At 42.5% G+C, this 22,411-nt stretch overlaps 2 protein-coding genes across 5 annotated transcripts in view; one reads left to right on the top strand and one right to left on the bottom strand.

The window, feature by feature from the left end:
- Positions 1 to 8,759, top strand: part of Thumpd2 (THUMP domain containing 2) — a 32,447-nt gene extending 23,688 nt beyond the window's left edge. Inside the window, exons 8-11 of one of the 4 annotated variants that reach the window (XM_010604954.3) lie at positions 427 to 535; positions 3,721 to 3,893; positions 6,526 to 6,633; positions 7,951 to 8,069. In XM_010604954.3, coding sequence (XP_010603256.1) covers positions 427 to 535; positions 3,721 to 3,893; positions 6,526 to 6,633; positions 7,951 to 7,988 — 428 coding nt within the window. In that variant the 3' untranslated portion in view covers positions 7,989 to 8,069. Of the gene's footprint in view, positions 1 to 426; positions 536 to 3,720; positions 3,894 to 6,525; positions 6,634 to 7,950 lie in introns of all 4 variants that reach the window. The other 3 variants (XM_010604952.3, XM_010604955.3, XM_010604953.3) reach the window with 3 other exon arrangements.
- Tmem178a (transmembrane protein 178A) overlaps positions 1 to 22,411 on the bottom strand; it is a 64,286-nt gene that overhangs the window by 22,059 nt on the left and 19,816 nt on the right. The gene's annotated exons all lie outside the window — the stretch shown is intronic.

The following is a 22,411-nucleotide window of genomic DNA, read 5'->3' as shown; positions in this document are numbered from 1 at the left end:
TAGCTTTGGATCTTCTCCTTTAAAAGCAAAGAGATCTAACATGCAGAATTTCATATATCATTACATCAAAATTTCAGCATATAATTTTGTAAAATTTTTCTAGACTGTATTTCTTCCTGGATCTGACAATTCTATGTATATAATATGTTTAGAGAACTGAATTTTCTGGTTAATTTAAAATTTTGTTAACTTATGTCATATTTTATTATACCTGAAAATCCATTTTCAAAGGACAGAATGTAATGATTAGACCATTTATCTCTAGTGATTCTGAAAGCATTTCAGATCTTATAATTTCATAGAAATAATATGAGCAACTCTAAATTTTATTTAATAGGCAAAGATAATCCCATGTACCTCAATTTTCTCCTTATTTAGGTTGTAAATATTTGACTTTAATAGGATTCTCTGATTTCTCTATTTCAGAATTGCCACTGCCTTCAGAAAGTGTAGATATTATTATTTCTGACATTCCATTTGGGAAAAAGTTTAAAATAGGAAAAGACATCAAAACCATTCTACAAGAAATGGAAAGGTAAGTTGTTGAATTTTTTTCTGTACTTTTTAGCTACTGAGCATTTAACCAAAATATATTACAGCTTTGAAGTTCTGATTGCATTGTAGTAATTTCCTAAGTTATTCCTGAACTTAATTTTCTAAGGTTTTAAGTGTGAAGTTTATAATGAAATAAAGTATTATTATTTATCTTTATAAATTTCAATCTGAAAAGCTGCATTTTAGTCACAGGACCAAGTAACTTACATATTGGCTGTGAATCTTCACCAGAAAACCTCCTTTATGGGTATAAACTGAGGCCCAGAAAGATTAACTTCCTGATGTTTGTACTGCTGCTAACCCCAAAACAGAATTCTGCTACCTAAGGACCATTCAGTAACTTAGGGCGGTCAGGACTGTCACTGGCTGTGAAACAGAGATGCAGAATACTGTTCATCTCTGAGTTTCTAATGTGGACCAAAGAGAATATAATTTATTGGAACTATTTCTTTGAGAGGTTCAGAGAGTGAAGCCTGAGTGTATATTTTATACTCATTTGAGATAATAAAAGAGTGAACCTAGAATGCACATAAACTGAAAGGGTAAATGAGAACCAAAATGTAGAATAGATAATAAATAAGAATTAGGAAGAAACTGTTCAAAAGGAAAGGGAAACTGTGAGGGATTGGGGCGTTGATTAAAAAAGGAAAAAATGGAAATGGAGCTTTTGTAAATAAGGGGAAAAGGGAGGTTAAAGGAAGGAGGGAAAATGACAAAAAAGAATCAAGCAATACCATGTATAAGTACAAAGCCCCTTTGATGAGTGTGATGTGTGCGTGTGTGTGTGTGTGTAGATTTATTTATTTTTGTACCAGCAATTAAACTCGGGACTTTGTACTTGTAAGGCAAGCAGTAGAACCACTGAGCTAAATCCCCAGCCCCTGTTTTATATATATATATATATATATATATTTAAATTGTACCAATAAAATTAATTGATTTTTTTAATGAAGGAACGGATGAGAAAAAAGAAGTCAATTCATTTAAATTGTCTCAGCAGGGCATTTGATAGAACCAGACAGTGTAAATGCTATTACATAAGTATGTTATTATGTCACTATGTGAGTAATGTGCCATCACGTTTTTTTCATTGAGTTTATTGGCACATTTTAGGTATACAGTACAGTTGCATTCATCATTTGGGATCATGTCCTTTTACATGACAGATCTTGGTTCTCATTTTTCCCCATACCCCTGCCCTCCCTTCACCCGCTTCACCCTCCCCTGTTTACAAAGACTTTGTTTCCATTTTTTTCCTTTTCTCACATTTTTTCTTTTCCCTTACCCTTCCCACTTCCCCTACGCCATTAGCCCTTTTCTTCCTATTTCACATTATCAGTTATACAATTGGCTCTTATTTACACTTTCAGCTTTTCACACCAGAAAAACTATTCGGTATTTACGCGTGTCCTATTAGTTTCACTTAAGACTATGGCCTCAATATGCATCCATTTTTTTTATTAGTGACTCTAGTTTCTCATTCTTTATGGCTGAGTAGTACTCCATTTTATAGAAAAACCACATCTTCTTTATCCAGTCTCCAATTGATGAGCAATTGGGCTGTTTCCAAGTTTTAGCTATTACAAACTGTGCCACTATAAACATGGGTTCACATATATCACTGTGGTGTGATTCTTTTAATTCTTTTGGAAAGATACCCCGCAGAGGGATGGCTGGGTCAAGTGGAACCTCTCTAATCCTAGTTCTCTGAGGTATCTCCTTATTGATTTCCACAGTGGTTCAGTCTGTACTCCCACCAACAATGGAGAAGGGTTCCTTTCTCCCCACAACCCCACCAACCTTTGTTATTGGTTGATTTCTTGATAGCAGCCATTCTTTCTGGAGTGAGGTAGAATCTCAGTGTTGTTTTCATCTGCATCTCTCAAATGACAGTGATGTGGAACATATTTTCATATATTTATTTGCTGCTTTTAATTCTTTGCCTGAGAAATGTCTGTTCATTTCAGATGCCCACTTTAGAATTGGGTCTTTATATTTGGGGGCCCTGATTTTTTTGGAGTTCTTTATAAATTCTAGATAATAGTCCTTTGTCTGAGGAGCAGCTGGTAAAATTTTTTTCCCACATTGTAGATTGTCTCTTAGCTCTGTTGGTGGTTTCTCTTGCAGTGCAGAAGCTTTTTAATAAGATGAGAGCACAGTTGTTGATTCTTTGTGCTAGTTCCCATGCTACTGAGGATTTGTTCATAAAGTCATTTCCTTTGCTAGTGTCTTTGAGTGTTCTGCCTAACTTATCTTCCAGCAAGTTTAGTGTTTCTGTTTTAATATTTAGATATTTAATCTACCTGGATTTGAGTTTAGTGCATGGTGAAAGGTAAGGGTCTAGTTTTAATCTTTGGCAGGTTGAAAACCACTTTTTCCAACACAGTTTATTAAAAAGGCTCCTTTGTCAAAGATGAGGTAGCTGAGTACATCTGGAGTTGTTTCTGTATCTTCCAATCTATTCCACTGATCCTCGGGTCTTTTTCTTTGCCAGTACCATGCTGTTTTTATCACAATGGCTTTGTAGTATAGTTTCAAATTGGGGATTGTGATACCCCCTTTTCATGTCTCTGTTGCTTGGAATTGCTTTTGCTATTCTAGGTCTCTTGTTCCAGATGAATTTTTGTATTATTTTCTCAAGTTCTGTGAAGTATACTGATGGAATTTTAATTGGGATTACATTGAATCTATATAGCAGTTTTGGTAGTATGGCCATTTTCACTATGTTGATTCTTTATACCAAGGAGCAAGGGATGACTTTCCATTTTCTTATAGCCTCTTCAATCTTTTATTTTCAGAGTGCTGTAGTTTTCAGTGTAGAGGTCTTTTGCCTCCTTCATTAGATTGATTCCTAGATACTTCATTTTTTTAGATGCTATTGTGAAAGGAATTGTTTCCCTAATTTCTCTCTCAGTGAGTCTGTTATTTGAACCACCCCTTTTTAAGGATCATATGTATTGGGTGGAGACAATTCGGCATCAAGGCTAACAACATTCTGTGAGGAAATTTAAAGTCTAGCTCAAAGTCTAAGCCCAACTAAGCTGTCTCACTGCATCTCATAAACTAGGTGCTCCATCCTTATTTTGAATTATTATAAAAGCCATTTCCCTGTTGCCAGCTGCCTAACTTTTGTTTTATTCCCTGGGACTTCTTACGGCTGGGCAGCACCTGTAATTCGGACTTCTCAACACCCATCCCTCTTCTGCCCAGTGATACCCGCCCCTTGAGAAGATTCTGCAAGCCTGACTTCATGTTAAAACCATTACAGGATCACTATAAAATACTGCTGCCTGTGATGCCTGTTCCCCACTTCCCCCCATCCAGACTCTATTTCACTGGTAAGTTGGCAGATCGGTATTTCTTAAAAACTCCCAGTGTGACTGTTGTTCTGCCCTCAGCCGTTGTTACCTAGCTTCACTAGGTAACTCACCGTCTATACCGTTAACCAGTCCATGTGAGGTACTAATACGGATGAGCATGGACTCACCCTACCTTAGAATCTAGTGCTCCCTGTTTTTGACCTTGCCACAAGTCGTTGGGCAATCGATAGGCCTTTCAGCACTAGTAAAATTATACCAGCCTGACTTTCTGCAGGCTGGTTTTGTTTTTGACGCCAAGTAATTAAAAGTGAGACAATGATAGATTTGTCTGCCCTGACACCTGGCAACAAATTTAAATATTTACCAGAAAGGAAGATGAACAGTCAGGAATTCCAGCAGTTAGAGTACCTCTGTAGGACCATTTCCAAGTGAATGTATTTGAATATAAGAGACTTCCTTTTCCTCACTCTTTGTGCATTGAAGTTTTATGTAGGCGATATAGCGTGTTACAGTGGTTACGAGAACAGACTTTGGAGCCACGCTACCTGGGTTGCCATCTTGGCTGTATCATTTTAATAGTTTTTCATTCATAGCCAGACTGCCTAACCACTTTGTGCATAATCTTTAAATCATAACACCTACCTTGCAGCATTATTCAGAAGATTCAGTAAATTGAAAGTTCTTGGAACAGTGTTGGACACCTAGAAAATACAGTATGTCAGCGCTTAACTGAGTTTTTAGCGTAAACCACGTCAAACCCTTCTGAGAACTAGGTAAGGATATATACATAAGTATCTCAGTAAACATAACTTCTCTCCCAATGGTTTACTTATAGTTTAAGGCTCTAGCTAGAAGTTCAAAGAGATGGGGAATTGTGTTAGTAAAAATAAGGAAAAATACAAGAAGTCAGTAAACCTATTTATAATAGGCAGTGGAGATACTTGGTTCTGTGGATTTTTCAAGAACATGGAATCAGAATTAAAGATCATTAGACAAGTAATTACTGTGGTGGCATGAGCTATGTACTCTCAACTCAGTTGTTTCCTGTTCTGATTTATTTAAGATTAACCATTTCACAGGTACAGAGCATTGTGAAGAACTGAGAGAAATACAGTATTTGAGCTTCCCTCTCAGACATAGCCGTGTAAAACACATGAGCAGAAACAGGAATTCAGCTTGCTCAGTGTAAGGGAAGGAGAAAGCGCTGTGTGCCATAAGGGCTTGTTGTGGCTCCAGAGAAGAGGCACAATTTCAGTGTAGTTTAGCTTAGAGAGACCACTTCATGTTTCCTACGACAGATGTTCACTAAGTATTCTCGAGTGAATAGTGGAGCCAGGAGTGTGTTCGGGGCACAGTGAGGACACAAGGCTGCCCAAGCAGAGGATTTGTAGTAAGTGGTTAAGATAGTCAAGACTTGATGTGCTCCATGGTCACATGATCGAGGGTAACTGTGTCATGTGCCCCACATCATGTGCCCCTGCAGATTCACATGCAGAAGGGAGATCTCTTTTATACAGTTTGATGCAGTTTCTTCAGCAGATCGCCTACAAGTTTTTTTTCAAGAAATAATATCATTTTCATGAAACACCCTTACAGTAGTGTTCAGAGAAAGACGGTTTGGAAAATGTCACTTTATAATTTCTGAATAGCTTGTTTAGCAAGAAATTATGTGTATATGTACATGGAAAGATGCCTAGAAGGATGCTGATCAAAAATGTTTATCTTTGAATAGCAGAACTAAGGTGATTTTTACTGCAGTATTTTCTCAGTTATTCAAAAAAATTTCTAGTAAATTGGTGAATGTCTTGCTAGGCATCTTACCTTCTACATATACATGAATAGATACATATTTTCAATTGTACATAGATGAACTCATCCTTAACTTGCTTTACTATAACCTCCTTTTTTCCCACTCACTAATATGTCATGAATCTCCTTATGATCAGTTTAACTGCACCTTATAATTTACAGTGATTGACATAGTATTATACTATTATGTAACTGGTACTTACAGTTGGACATGTAGGTAATTCTCAATTTTTTATTATAATTAAGTACAATGCAATAAAAAGAAAACAGTGCCCTGCACATCTGTGCAGTTTTCAAACTTATTTGACCAAGTTGCTTAAAATCACAGTATCTCAGTTTTTCATCTGTAAAGTGACAATGTTAAGTGAGTTTGCTTGAAACGACAATTTAGAGGCGAAATGATAAATAATACAAAGCATCTACAACAGTTTCTGGCACATAGTAAGTGCTCAGTAAATACTAGCTGTCATCATTATTATTCTTTTCCTCCTGCTATTATGTCTTCTTAGGATAATCTTAGAAGTGAGATTGCTGGGTCAAAGTTTATATTTTTTTTTATTTTTTGATACATTATTGCTAAACTACTGTCCCAAAAATGTAATACCAATTTCCATTTTCAAGAGTACTCATTTTTTTCATAATCTGACCTTCCTCAGTAACAGAGTCTCTTTTTTAATCTTGGCTTATACAGTGAGGATGGGGGTTGCAGCTCACTTATTATATTTTCTTCTGCGTGTTTATACATACTGATATGTTTTACTGTTTCCACACCCTAGAAGCATCTGTCCTCTGCCCTCCTCTTCTCAGTGGAAGGGGTTTTGCTCTCATTTTCCTCCTGCAGGATTGCACTCCGCCGCCTACCTCTCACTCTTATCCTCAGCCTCCCCGAGAGATTCATTCGGCCTCCTCCACATGCGCTGGCGGTGTTTGCACATTCTGTGCACTGCAGGTACAGCAGTGTGGGATGGCAGACGATGAAGGAGCAGGCGCACGGGGTCATTGCAGATCGTGATTGGTACGGCGCAGGGAATAAAATAGGGTGATCTGCCAGTGAGTGAGAGAAAAGCAGTGGCCCCTTAGGTAGGCAGTCGGGACAGACCATCCCCAGAGATGATATTTGAACTCTAGAACCTGAAAGATGCAAAAGCACACAAGGGGATCAGTATAGAATGCAGAGGGAACATCAAGACCAAGGCCTGTCCCGAGGCCAGTTTGAGCACCTGACAGAAGGTCCCTGAGCAGGGGCCAGCAGGCGGGTGATGAGGCTGGACAGGCAAGTGAGGTCAGATGATGTAGGAGTCTCCTGAGCGCCACAGGAAGGGGTTTAGAGCTTATGTGAAGTACAGTAAGGCAACGGCAGAGTTTTCCATCCATCTTCTGTGTGGGAGCTGGGAATGCAGACTGCAAAGGGAACGAGGCATGGAAGCAAGACCTGTCTATCAGGAGATGGTTGCTGCAGCCCCAGCAAACTTGTGTATGAAATTGATGATGATGTGACACAGTTTGGGGACAGTTGTCTGGGTCACTCGTGGATTGGATGAGCAAAAGCTACCAAAGCTTTCCCTTTGCCTCTTGGTCCCCGGGCTGTCATCCTGTTTGCTTATTTATACAACTGAATTTAAATCATAAAATTGAGGTCCTGAGCTTAGAGACATTAACAGGGTCTATAATTATCTTACTCCTATTTTTGTTTCTGAACACTGGTGTATATTTTGTCACTTCTCCGTTGCTCAGTAAAGCCTTAGCATTCTCAGGACTGTAGGATTTTCCTCTCCATTTCCACACAAGTGCTCCCCAGCTTTGGTTGAGAAACTGAGTAAATGGGCTCTCAGAAAGCTGACATCTCAAAGTCTGCCCTGGTTTGTCCGATCTTCTCTTTCCCATTCCTTGGCTGGGTCCTAACTCTTGCCCAGTGGCTTTCCTCTGCCATCAAGCTCCTGCCTACTTGAATATGCTGATTCTGTAGGCTTCTGTCACTTGCCTTCTCTCTAGAATCATTTATTAGAATGTGACTACAAATTACTTTGAGGTTTGCCTTTTAAGTAGAGTAAAAATAGATAATTAAAGTAGATTTGTACTAGAGATTCCATAATTACTATAATGAATATGCATTGTGGAAGACACTGCCTAATTATCAAAAAAAAGACTTGTATTTAAATAGATAAAATTAAATTTCAAATTCAAAACAACTATTTTAAATAAAGCAAGATTGTTCGTCGTCTGAAAGGAAAGATGTATTCAGCCCAAGTATCATTTTTTGTCCCAGAGTGCTACATGTTGGTGGAACCATTGTATTGTTGCTGAGCGAAGATCATCACAGACTCCTTAAAGATTGCGGAGGAAGCCACATGCCTTTGGATTCCAAGGGCTCCCATACCAGTGAACCTAGAATTAAGAAATGCTTGATTCCCGAAGAGAAACCTGACACATCAGAGAGAGTGACTTCTTCATATGAAGGTGGTAACCAGGAGTGTTCGGATAAAATGTCGCCATTTGGCTCTTTGGTGCCAGTAGAATACTACAAAGTTAGCCTGGGAAAAACAAATGCTCTCATATGTAAATATAAGAAGTCATCGACTTCTGGACTGTAGTGGACTTGCTGCCTTAAGCCAGGTGCAACTCCTTAGAAGTCAGCTGTGCAGGGATCCTGTTGGCTGCAGGATTCATCAGGGCACTGGAGTTCCAAAGAGTCGTTCTCCTGAGGACAAATGTGCTGATTGCCATACTGCTTAGTACTAATGTTCATGACAGAAAACTACTGATGAATACTTTGAAAGGACTCTGATGTTCTGTCAGATTGAGGAAAGACCGGTTCCGCCATGCACCATATCTGAGCAGAAGCTCCAGCCTCCAGGTTAAAGTGTCCATGGGTTCACATGAGTGTATGATCGGTATTTTTCCTATCATATTTTTAGAAATTTAGCAATCTTTATATGTAACTTCTTTTGATATTAAACTTGATTTTATGAGCCTATCATTTTATTCTCCATTAAAATGAAAATAATTTTTATTTGAAAGACACTTTAAATGACGTTATATAAAACACTGGGAATAATAACAATATGAATAAAGCCAGTATCCTTCAGCATGATGAAAGTGAAATTTGTGCTTTATTTTCCAACATGCATTAATTGTCCTCTTACCCTCGTGTGAAGAAATTCAATGTTCCTATGTTCACTACTTCAGAAAAACAGAAAGTTAGCTAAAATATATGGTCTGATTTAATTTTTCTCAATAACCTGATCCAGTGGCGCAAGTTTTTGGCTGATTTAGGACCGTTTGAGCAATGTTCGTATGTTTGGGAAATTTCCTGCCCTGTGACTCTTACCTCTCCAAAGCCCCAAAGTTTGCTTTCCAACCAGATCCTGGTCTTTATTCTATCCCTGATATAAAGATACGTTCACCTGAATGAGTTCTGGCGTTTGTGCCCGGCAGCAAAGCGGTCACCAGGACGCTGCTGTCCTGGAGTTGCAGCAGTGCTCCTGGCTGAGTAGCCTCTGCACTTGGCTCCCTGGCTTTCCTAGAGAATGCTGAGAGCTACCTCCGAATCTTGAATCCATTTCATTTTTGCTTAACCTGTCTAGATCTGTCAACAGCTAGAATTTCAATATGGAGATAGGTATTCTGAGCGCTTTCAAGCAGCAAGCCCCCAAAAGTGAGAATTTGTTACTGGTTGTCAGGCCTAGTTGGGTTAAAAACAGGTTACAGCTCGTATTATAGAGAGCTTATGACATGTGACAGTGATTAAACAGTCCATTATCCTTGCGCCCTCCCAGTGTTGTAGGAAGTATCCAGAACCTAAGGAACACAAACACTTTGCTTCAGCAAAGGAACTTTACAGCTCAGAGAAAAAGAGAAAGATTCCTCCAGCCCTTACTCCTTTAGTTAATGCAGAAGTCTCAGCCATGAGCCGTTTTGCTGCCTCCACCGCCACCACCCTGGGATGTGTGGCAATATCTACACATATTTTTGGCTGCTATAACTTGGAAAGAAGAAAGAGATAGAACTGAAGTCTAGGGAATAGAGACCAAAAATGCCATTAAACATTCCACACTGCATAGAACAGACCCTGACAACACAGAATTAATTCAACATTAATTCAAAAATGCCCCAGTTGAGAAACATTGGCTTAAGGCATAGTAGGAGATGCCAGGAATTTCTTCTGCCTGCCAAGTGAACCTCTTACTTCTGGTAGCCATCGGACTGAGAGAGCTGAAAGAAATACTCGAGTTTGGTCCTGTGAACGGTAAATTCCTGTGTATCAGTTGAGTTCACAGCCTAGCTAGGTCTCCTAGGTGAAATTTAGTGTTGGATAGGGAACATGAGGACCTTGAGAATTGGAGCACAGGTGACTTAAATACCTCAAGCCCCACTTAGCTTCCTGGACCACCAGAAGCAGCTCTACCCCTTTGACTGCTGAAGCTCTTCGGGAAGATCCTGACAGCCTGAATTTCCCTGAAAGGGGAAATGAGTTTCTTTCATATGCTTCATGGTTCATCGCTTCTAGGATTGTAACTAAAATCACATCCTAGCAGATTTAGGGCTGGGGAGGGAAAAGGCTTGCACACTGGAATTCCAAACATTGCTAATTGCTGTGACTAAAGTCCTAGCACATATGAGGGGCTATTACGTCACAACAGAGAAAGATGGATATGTGCTTAGCAAAGGTACTTGCTGGGTTGGTTGTGCTCAGAGGAGTAACTGGGAGGGCTTCTAACAATTTAACCAGTCTGTCAACCAAATCCTAGACTCAATGGTGGCCCATAATAACTTCAAGCTGAATGCCAGAACTCTGTACACATAGGAAGAAATCCAAAAGACTTGGAGAGGTAGGCATATTGGAAGAGATTTATGACACCCATCCTCTAACTGACCCCAAAAGCCCAGAGGACATGAGGGCATGCCCTTCGGCCCAGCATTGAGAAATGTATGGAGCGTGGGGAAAACTGCTCCTAGGCTGGGGAGGCAGGAAGGACACTGCAGTTGCAGTGGGCCTCCTGGTCTCAGTAGGGAAGATGGGACCCCAGAGAGAGAGAGAGAGGCCAAGAATAATCAGCATGCAAAGGCCTGACACACACACACACACACACACACACACACACACACGTAGACAATTGGGCAGCTAGGCCAAAGTGGTACCTGAAAGGTCTATCTAATATACCTTGAAGGGATCACTGTAACTCCTGCACTGCAGGATTATAGGGAGGAAAAGGGAGATATAGAGAAACCAACTGGAAGTTTTTTGTAGTAATTCAGGCAAGGGGAAAAAAAAAAAAAAAAGATCGCTCACACCAGCATGGCAGCAGTAGATTCAGAAAGTGGTATAGGTTCTGGATATGTTTTGAAAGTAGAACCAGCAGTGCCTGCTGATCTGTTGGATCTATGCTATGATTCAGAAGAAACAAATGACTTGCAAAAACATCTGATCAAGCACCTGGAATAAGGGGTTTGTTGGTGGAGGATGAGGAGTTCAGTTTTGGACTTGATGGTCTAGACAGTCTAATTTCGACTTGTCTAGTTGAGACTGTCTAAACTAGCAAATCTGGTTTCGACTTGCTTGCCAGACAGCTTTAAACTTGCTAATTTTGAATCATGCATTCAACAAAGTGGCAATCTTAAGCAGGCAAGTGAATATGTGCATCTTCACTTTAAAGGTCTGCTCTGGAGATACAGATACATATGTGCAGTGTCAGTATTTAGGCTGCCTGAAAGTTACTGACATCACCAAAGACTGAGTACCGTACAGGGGAAAACAAAACAGAATCAAAGCTAAGCCCTGGATTCCTCCAACACTAAGAGGTTGGAAGAAAAGAAGGAAGTTTTTGCAGAAGAGACTGTGAGGGAGCACCCAGGAAGCTAGGAAGAAAATTAAGAGTGTAGTGGCCTGGAAGATGCTGCTGACCTCCCAGTAAGAAGAACAGTGGAAACTGGCCGTTGGGTTTACCACTCAAGAATCCATTGGAACAGGTCACTGCAACAGTGAAAGCTTTGGTGAGAGGAATCGAACAAAACCAGACTGCAAGCGCTTTTGAAAACAGGGAAGGAGATGGAGATAGTGAGCACAGACAACCCTTATAGCTAGTTTTGTGTGGAAGAGGGGCAGAGAAATAGAAGTAGTAGTTTGGGAGGGGATGTGGTATCCAGAGAATGATTTTTTTAATTGGGGGAAGCAGCAAGCCTGCGTGTAATGTAAAAGAGATGAAAATTCGATGAAATAGGAAAAACTGATAAAAACGGGGGAAATGTTGGAGCAGTGTTCTTGAATAAGAGGCTGGATTACAGTCCCCAAGTGAAGGAATTCGCTTTAGGTAGGACCATGCATAATGTATCCACAGTTAGGGGTGGAAAGGCAGCATACAGACATATCTACGCTAGTATGATAAATGTGCTCCTAAAAAACTTTTTTAACTCTCAAACTCACACTCTTAAAAATACTTGGCTGGGCAGACTATCCCAAAGCTTTCCAACTTTGAAACCCGAGCAACAAAACATCCATCTTACTAAACATAATAGCACAAGCTGGTCAGAATGACAAGCACCTGCAGTCCCAGCTACTCAGGAAGCTGAGGCACGGCTTCATGAGCCAGAGTTTGAGGCCAGTCTGAGCAATACAGGTGAAACTTTGTCCCTAAAGAGGAAAAGGAAAAGTATATTAGCATATGATGTAAAAAGATACATCATATTCCTAATACATACATCAGTAAATAAAGGACTCTGCAAGGCATGGTGGAATATACCTGTAATCCCAGCCCTGTGGGAGGTTAAGGCAGGAGTATCCTAAATTCAAGCCCACCAGGGAAACTTAATGACTTATAGAGACTCTGTCTCAAAATTTAAAATTAAAAAGGGGCTGAGTATATAGTTCAGTGTAACGGCCCTGGGTTCAACCCCCAGTACAAAGAAAGAAAGAAAGAAAGGAGAGAGAGAGAGAGAGAGAGAGAATAATAGAAAAAGGACTTCACCTTTCCAGGAAAAGGACAAAGACATGATGATAGAATTGGGCTTAAGTGAGTGTAGACACTGCTGAGTTCAGAACAAACATTTCCAAGCAAGAATTGTGGCAAAACTGAAGCAAGAACATGTGATGTGCACTTGGCAAAAAGTATTTTGTTCGGTGCTTGCTGCTTCAGCTCCTTCCAATGGTGCCCTGCATAGCCAGCTGCTCTTATCTGGCAACATTAATATGCTAAGAGGCAAAAGTCCCCATGAACCAACCCAATTTCCACTCACAGCGACATCATCCCCCTACTTAGCAATGACCCTTGCCCTGGAGCCCGTTACAGAGCATGCACACTGCAGGACCAACAACTGTCCATGGAAGCAGACGCCGGACAGCGGGTGCATGTGGCGGTGGTGGACTGTGGAAGTCTTCTTCTGCTTCAATGTTCTTGGTGAAAACAGAACTCACTGATATTCCTTGAGTCTATACCCGAAATCATCCCTCTCAGCAATTGCAGCATCCCTACTGTGGCTTTCTGACCCACCGCGGAAGGCTGTCCGTTAGCAGAAGGGCCAGCGGGTTCACACTCCTTGGGCATGGCATGCCCTTCCTACCAGTAGAGCCAGACAGAAGCGACACCATCACGGCAGGAGCCACGGGAACCGGTGCCAGGAAGAAAGGCGCAGATGCCCAGAGTTCTGCGGGCCCAACTCAGCAGCACGCACTGCACGCATCAGACAGAGGGGTGCTTGTCAGCACCCAGCTCCACGAGACGCCCTCTGCCTGCTCCCACGCTCTCTCCCAGCTGTGGTCTCAGGAGGGATCCCCAGTGGGCAGTTTAACAAGGGGAAGAAAGGGCAGCTGTGGCTCCCACATGGCTCTGCCAGCTGGGTTGTTACTGACCAAAATTGATTTCAGGGGCGATTCAGCCCCACTCCGATGAGTGGCAAAAGTAAGCCCCCCAGAAACAGAACTTGGACTAGTCCTCTAGGTACTCTTCACCCAGAAGGAGAAGTGGCCCGAGAGGCACCTCCTCATTCTGTAAGAGTCAGCGATAAGTGGGGGTGGACATGAACGGAGAACCTGGATGGGCATCTCAGAACAGGGCCTGTATGGAAGAACATTTGTGTCCCACTGGAAAGGTCACAAGAGGCCCCGTCCTAGAGGAAGATCTAAGTATGTGGGGGAAAGTCGCCTGCTCCTTCCCCAGCCTCCCTGGTATGTGCTCAGTGGCCACAGTTGCAGAGTTGGAGACACTACACAGGACCAATAAGGACTTCTCACCAAGGCAGTCGAGGCCACTGTCACTGCCGTTTCAATTTTGGCCGTGGTGAGTGGCCAAACCTGAGACTTGTGGGGACACTTCAGACGGCAGGGGAATTATCTTAAAGACCCTTTCTTTGGGGAGAGGACAGTGGGAGCTTCACTGGAACAACTATCTTCTGAATTCGGCTTCTCAGTGCTATCAACACTTTCCATGGATGTCCTAAGTTGCCTTTTTCACCACCATTTATAACTACGCAATAATGCTTCTTCCCAAAGAGCCCTCCATACAATGACGAGAGTGTAACAGCAGACACTCGTGGGATCTCTCGTAGTGGGTGGTGACCCACTGAATGCTTGGTGATTGTTCCAAGCAGGGGGCTAAACTCCTTCAGTGAGATGTGTGGGCTACGAACCAAAGACCAATAGGAGGTGCTGCTTCTCGCATAGTCAGAGTAGAGACCAGAGCTGGAAGCGAGAGGCACCTGTTATCAAGTTGCTCCCAATGACTCTATTAAAATCGCTGCATCTCATCACTGAAGCATCTGGGATTTCTGGTTTAGAGATCATAATGCCTCTTGTTCCAGGTGGAACTCCATTGCTGTCCTATTGTAGGTCATAACCACACCTCCCCGTAGTCTCCCATCATTTCAGAGAAAGATCAGTTACATTATAGCAACTATCACACCACCACCATCATCACCACCCTTGGCCCATAGGTCTTGTTTTTACCGCAACTATGGGACAGGAGCCTTTAAGATCTTCCAGCTCTTTACAGGAATTGTCTAGAAAGCCACTTTCCCTGCAGCTGGGAAGCTGGGGGACCTCAGAACCTTGGGTCCCATGAAATACTGTGGGCCCCCTGTCAAGTGAAAGGGAGAGGCAAAAAGAAAACTACTGGTTCTATGGACACCTGAGTTTGAATATACCCAGTCCCTCTTTCTGAGAGAAGGGGTACCCCCAAATTCCTATCTTCCCATTCATGTAATCCACTATGAGCACCCCAGGACATTCATGAACCACCCTGTTTTTCACAAAATAGTTCCCGAAAGGGATTTCTTCTGTTGACAGACATAACAATGAAGCCATTGGATCAGGAGGTATTTGGATTCTTGAAGGGCACAAAGTTAACTATATGGGTTTGGGCATTTGTTGCTAGCAAACATCAGGGATATGTATGTCTAGAACCCAGGAGTCAACCTAGGTTTCCACCAAGATCAGAGCTGAGACCAAGAGTTCTTTACAGATAATCTGGCATGGGGTGGAGGTGGGGGTCAATGGAATAAAAGAGGGAGAGTTAATTTAGGGATACACTTTGTGTGCATAACCACTGTAGGAACCAGGTCTGATCTTGAGGACCCTTCTGAAGAGCTGTATAAAATGTACCCCCAAATTGTCACTAAATGGGCAAAAAATAGAGGGTGTCCACCAGCTCCCAACTCCCATTGGTCAAATAGAATAATTTTCAACTCTCTCCCACTTTTAAGATTTCACCTCCATAATTTAATACGTAATTCTCAGAATGACAAATGAAACTAGAGGAGGAAAGGAAACCGCTCAGAAATCCTACTATTGATGTGGATATATTACCCTTGTTGAAAGAAGAGAGAAGGAGCAGTTCCTTTGTTTTTTTCCAGTAATAGGCACTGACCCTAGGGCCTTTGCACTGAGATACATCTCTAGTCCATTTTAAATAATTTTTTTTTTAAATTTTGAGACAGGATCTTGTTAAACAGCTAAGTTGCCCAGTCTAGGGCTTGAACTTACAGTCCTTCTCCCTCAACCTCCAAGAGTGCTGGGGTTGTAGGCATCCCCACCAGGCCCAGCTAGGAGCAGGTTCTTATTCATATGAAGAATGACTACGTCACAGCGCTTTGGAAGTTTAAATATGGAGTAAGAATAGATGTTTATACATATATCCAAGAGTTGCATTACAGTGGACAATTATTCTATTTTCAGGCTTACCCAGCACATTTTAACACTTTCCCAACATTTGGGGGATTTTCCACTACTCCAAGGCAGAAATCCAAACACTAGCTTTCCCAATCTAGTTTAGATGGGTGAACTATCTTAACTAACTAAGCCATACCTGACCAATGATCACCCGATTCCCTTAAGGGAGCTAAGTGGGGGAACACGCATCATAAACCGTACTCTCCGGGAGGAGGGCAATGAAGCGTCTGGCTTCAGGGGCCAGCAGGGGCAGAGGGCAGTGTTCAAGGCCCAGCACCACTGGTGCAAGCTGCAGGGTGGGCAAGAGGCAGTAGCGAGTCCTTCAGGCAACCCTCCTGTGTGTGGTTTGGGTGATGCTCCTGATCTCACAGCTCCCGAGACTTATGTTCTGGCCCGCTTCAGCTTCCTCATACACCTTTTCAAATAAACTCCCTTTTCTGCTAAACTAGTGGATTCGTGGGCTGCAGCTAGGACCCCTGTCCCATACGCTGAGATTATAGGAACATACTCCTGTCCTCGGGGCACGGTGCGTCTCATCTCGCTCACAGTGCAGTGCCTTCATAACTTTGGCAGGTCTCTCTTTTTACACATTTTCCAGATGTCAATTTTACCATTCTTTGTTGCTCCTTTCCTCGTTCTAGCGATTTGGGCCTCTCCATGGTTTTGAAGATAGTCTTTTTCATCACGTACCTAAGTCTTACTTGCATCTTTAGCAGAAAAGACACATGTACGGCAGTAGATAGCTTTGTGTGTGTAACCAAGACACGGCAGATGGCAGGTAGAGAAATGACTTTCTCCATTGACTTGAGTGGTGTCGATCACAAAAGGCAGCATTTCTGATGATTTCCATGTACTTTGCAGAATTAAATCGTGGTTTTATTTTCTGCTTAATGTCTTCAATAGCAAATGTATGTGAAAATAGTGGGCTTTGAAATTTTTCTAAAATCTGAGGATAACCTCTATAGCTGAAGCACAGGATAGAACGTTTTTCTCTTTCAGTACAAGGCTCGGGGTGTGACACACAAGAACAATTAAATGTCTCTTAAACTAAACTGAACTGGGTCTTTTTGCAAGCAAATACCTGTGGATCTGAGAACAATGAATCAAGGAGTCACACAAGAAGACCTGCAAGAGACAGGCAGCTGTCAGGGGAGACAGGGACAGCCAACATAACCTAGAAAGCTGCATTTGAAAGAAACTGCTCACTTAGATATTAGATAAATGTGAGTGTTCAGGAAGCTAAGCAAGATGCCTTTGCAGTAAAGTAGGTGAGATGCAAAGTCTTAACGGAGTAATCCTGCTAATTAAAAAATCTCACGTGAACACTTATGTGCATGTTTGTATTTTCTCACTGTTTGTTTGTTTGTTTGTTTTTGGTACCAAGGATTGAACTTGGGACCTTACGCTTGCAAGACAGGCAGTGGGACCACTGAGCTTAATCCCTGGCCCCCACTGTGTGTATAAGAGAAGGCTTTCAAATTTCATTTTCTCCACTCACTCAACTAGCTGGCATTTACAGAGCACTTGATTTGCACCAAACTGGTGCTGTTGCTGTAACAGCTCTCTGAAAGGAAGCGGGGCAGGGTTAGGAGGACATCCGCTAGAAGGCTGGTGGAGGAAGAGGAACGCCCCTGACCTTCAGAAGTGGAGGGGCTGAGCTACTGTGTGAAAAATCTTGACAGACAGAAAGATGCAAGGGTGCAGTCCAACCTTTGGAAGGAGATTAGAGAGACAACAGAAAGCGCGCCTCAGCTCCTGAAGAGCCCAGCTTTGTCTTTTAGTTAAATCCCGTGAATATACGACATTCAAGAGAACTGGAAGATCTAATGTATACTCGTGCCGTCTGAATGTCCCAGTCACTTAAAAGGCCATTCTTTCTAGAGTTCCTTCAGCAGGATCTTCCTTCTCCAGGGTGGAACAGGAGAAAACGGTGATCCCACCCCCTCGCTCTTCGCTCCCTCTTCTTTACACATTTTTTCTACCAGTTTTTGGTCACTCTTCTAAACACCCTTTTGTGACTCCTGCCGTTCATCTCTACCCTTTCGAGACTGAGTTCACCTTGGAGGAGTGGGTTATCACTCTTAATGGTGTATGACAAAAAACTGCAGTGAATATTTACCTTAAAGAATGTATCTCAGATGTCTCCTCTCGCTTCGAACACACTTATCCCATAGTTCTTATTCCTTTCTCAGAAGTTCTACAAGCTCTCTCATGAATGTCTTTAGTTGTACTGTTGTGGCTGCCTCAATGTCGTGGATCAATTCAAAACTTTCACCTTTTGTGGTAATTCTGACTTTGGGGAAGAGCCAGCAAGTCACACAGAGGCAGGAGATTAGGGTATGGCCAGCCGGCTGGCAAAATGGGTGTGCCAAGACACTCAAGGAAAAACAGAGCCCATCAGACTCTCACAAGAACTCAAGACGGCCTAGATCTGACATCAGCCTAAAGAGTGGGGGGTACGAAGATGGCCCCCATTTAGCTGGGGGCCCCCGGGAGCTTCCTCTGTGACCCATTCCCACTCCATGACATATTCTTGTTTTCCAACTCTAATCTGCCCACACTCACTCTGCAAACTTCTTTTCCTATCTTTAATAACTTTAATAAACCTCACTACTTTTTTCACTTGTCTTGACCAATTCTTTGTTCAAGACAGCAAGAACCTAGAAAATATCTCTAGATGGGACACTCCAGAGCCCCAGCGTCTAACAGCAGCACAGGTACCAGATCTGGTGAGGACGGCAGATGAGGACACACCTTCATGTTCCCACGGGCCAGCCCTTCATTTCCATTGGATGGAACTCGGCAGCAGCATTCACCGTACTTGGTATCGCATCTCATAAAGATGTGACAGAGATGTGTTGCAGAACGTGGTAAGAAAGCTGGACATCGTGATGCATGCTTGTAATCCCAGAACTAAAGAAGCTGGGGCAGGAGGAGCTCTGCAACTTTGAGGGCAGCGTGGTCGACATAGTGAGTTCAAGGTGAGACCCCGTCTCAGAAAAACCAAATAAAAAGAAAGAGGCAAGAAGGATGAGATAAGTGTATTTGAAGCAAGGAGTATTTTGATGGGGATTGATGGCGACGTGTCTTTTACTCTGAGTAATCTTTTTAAAAATGGAAACATTTCATTTATTTTGATCACCCCGTATTTACCAGAGAGCCCCACATGTCCAGTATGGACCTCTGGGCATTTCTCATTCTCTCTGAGGCCTCTGTCCCTGCTGTTCTCTCTCCCTAGATGTGTCCCCCAAAACATACATTGGTCAAGCTCTCTGCTCAAGTGTCCCCTGTAGAGGAGGCCTCGCTGGCCTCCCTATCTAGTTAGCCACCACCTTACCTTAACACTGGATTCTCTCAGCCACTTCCTCCTCTCCTCACAGTACACATTTCCACCGCATATGACACAAGATGAGTTGTTTATCATCTGCCTTCTTACCGTTACAATAGCAGCTCCTTGCGGTCAGTAGCTTTTTAAATTTTTCTTTACTGTTTATTATTGCCCTTAAATCAGTCTCTGGTGCACACTACACTCAGAACAGACTTGATAACTAAATGACCCCATGAATGAAGGATGAGTGAACAGCTGGTCATTCATTCCAGAACCACCTGTGTCTTTGCTCCATGGCGCTGTGACGTCTCTCTTTTCACTGTCCCCTGAACATTTCGCTGCTGTGGGCCAGCTATTCAAAAAGAAACCACAAAAGACAAAAAAGCTCAGGTCTAACATCCTAAGAGGAGATTCCAAACAACAACAGAATATAGCCTTGAGAAGAAGAGGCTGCGAGGCAGCCGGTCTGCTCCATAAACTCAGCGACACCATCTCCATGGTGCTCGATTCACTTACACCTCAGTCCTTTATCACACAATTTTTAGCATTTACTCTACACCCGCTGACCTCCAAACAGATCGAGGTCTTGGTCAGCTGGCAGTAAAGGAAACAGAACCAGATGCTACACCAGGGCTTGTGATCACAGGTAGAAGAGCAGCCCAGAGGCTCGGGAACTTGGGTCCTGTCTGGGATGCTAAACCAAGCCCCCCTTTGCTTTGACCCGATCTGTGTATGCCGATGTCACGAAGGTAAAAAGAAAAAGTTTTCTTTCCCAGAAGGATTTTTTTTTTCCTCTCTCTCTTCCTTTGCGACAGTGAAATGTGCGGAATCCTGCAACACAGAGAGAGCTGCTCAGTCGTTACTAGGGAAAAGCTTGACATTTTCTCTGACACCCTTCGTGATTATGTGGGCGTATAACAGACCCACAGGCTGACTGCTTTAAAAAAATAATGAAACTGTACCAAATTTCATCTTAACCCTTTGTGCTGTTACTCATCTTGCTCCCCACATTAACTGGGTTTTTGCTTTGTTTCGGGTTTGGGGACAGGATTGTGAAAAGAGAGCGGCTCACGTGTCCCCTTTGTGGCCACGTGGCTCACTCTCCTTTATCCGTTGCCTTCATTTCTCTTGAAAATCATTCCCCACTCCTCTGAAGACTCTTTAAACTGTTACTTTATTGGGAGAATTCCTTATTCAAGAACTGGTTCATCCTTTGAGTCAATACTGCATAAATCACTGTGTTATCTCCCCAGATTACCTTTCACAGTTGGGTTAGTTTCAATTCCCAAGTCCATTTTATCTGAGAAACATGTTGGCACGATAGAGATTTACTGTAGTCACAGAAGAAGCAGAGAAAGCAGAGGCTGACGCTCCATCAACATGTTTGTCGGAATACAGATACTTGCACAGATTAAGTCCACCTCAGAAGCCAGCCAACTCCTTGCTAGCAGGCTGGGCCCCTGCCAGGCACCACTGAGCGTGAGTTAATGCTCAGGGTCCCATTTCCCTGTGCTGTCAGGATGATAGTCTCTGCCTCCATGCACATCCAAGTCTGTCTTGAGGTTTACTTTGTGTTGGTTTTCTTTTCCTAAGCCATTACACAGTGACCAATCTCTCGAAAAGTAGAATGAAATGCTCTCCTTAGCATGCAATAAAAATCTTGGAAGGTATCCTTGTATTGATTTAACATCAGATGGTTTTGTTTTATTGTTTGTATAATTTAATATGCTATGTTTTTAAAAACAGTTCGCATTCAACTTGGAGAAAGAAAATAAAAGTTTACAGAGATGTTGCAAGTGGTCTGGGGGCTTGGTCAGTGTGTCATTACTGCCAACATCAGTGGAAAGCAGGTCAGCTCCTGGGGCTCTCCTGACAGGTTCTGCAGAGATGGCTGATTTTCAGCCACACAGCAAGACAGCCCAGAAGCCAGGATTCAAATTCCCGACCCTCTGGGCTGCTTTTCTGCCTGTAACCATGAGGCCATATAGCCTACTTTTGAATAATCGCTCTCGAGCAATAATTATTTTAAAAGCCAGCAGAGTTGCTTTCACAGGACAAAGGAGAATCTACCCACTCAAATATTAATCTCTGAGTGGCCCTGGGAACCTGGCACATTATGTTGTAGGGGGAGTGCCAAGAAGGTAATTAAAATTGCTGTCATACCTTTAGGCTACTGCAGACTACAGGGTTTCTTGAAGGTCGGTCATGTAAGGAGAGGTTCTGTGCTTATAAAAACAGGTCTGGCATTCTTTACAAAGGGCAGTATGTGCTCTGACTTAGGAATACAGCAACTTGATTAAAATCTACAGAGCAGTGACTTCCAAGGAGAACCATCAAAAATGTGGCAGGGAGGGCTACCAACTTGTCCAGAGGCATACATCTCTGAGAACAGGCTCGGATGTTGTTAGAGATGCCCTTCTGGTGTGTGGTAGGTCCTGGGGAGCTGACGTGGGAGTGTAGGAAGGTGGGAAGACTTGGGGTAAGCAGCACAGCAACCAAATGGCACTTTGGGGTAGGTTCTTCACCTCTATGAGATTTAATTTCTCCACGCATAAAGTAGGGGCAAAGGTAACAAGGTAAGGCAAAGAGCATGGCCTGAATTCGTCACAGAGGAGATGCCGAGTCAGTTTCTCACAAAGGGACTCATTCTCGTCACGCCAACAGACACACTGGACAGGACTTTGAAAATCAGAGCTTTCCCTTCCACTTCTTGTTTACCTCTAACAAGAATGAAGAAGACCTTGGAGTTGACGTGAATGTGACTCTAGTCTCATCCTCTTGAAGTGCAGCTGTGTCATAGTGGTTCAGGGCTATAATCCTAGCATTCTGGGAGGTTGAGGCAGGAGGATCTCAAGTTCAAGTACAGCCTGGACAATGTAGTGACTTAGATTCTGTGTCACAATAAAGAATTTTTAAAAGGTCTGGGCATGTAGCTCAGTATGTGTTCAATTCCCAAGTATCAAAAAAATTAAATTGCTTAAAAAAGAGTGAGGTGTTTTGTTTTTCTATTTTGATTTTTAAACAGCCGACAGAGTCCTGAACTAACAAATGAACAACCAGAGCTTTGGGAAGAAATGAGCAAAACCTTTATAATTTATTCACGTCTTTGGGTGCATTTTAAACTTTTAGGATGAACAGATTAAACCAGTAGGATGGGGTATAAAGAGTTTTATGTGTAAGGAATGAGTTTGAAACCCACTACAGCCAGAACAGTGAAATTCAGTTCAAACATGGCCAAGTTTC

Source organism: Fukomys damarensis, unplaced genomic scaffold (genome assembly GCF_012274545.1).
Source record: "Fukomys damarensis isolate Sample0158 unplaced genomic scaffold, DMR_v1.0_HiC HiC_scaffold_2, whole genome shotgun sequence".
Lineage (NCBI taxonomy): Eukaryota > Metazoa > Chordata > Mammalia > Rodentia > Bathyergidae > Fukomys > Fukomys damarensis.
This window is presented reverse-complemented; position numbering and strand designations above follow the sequence as displayed.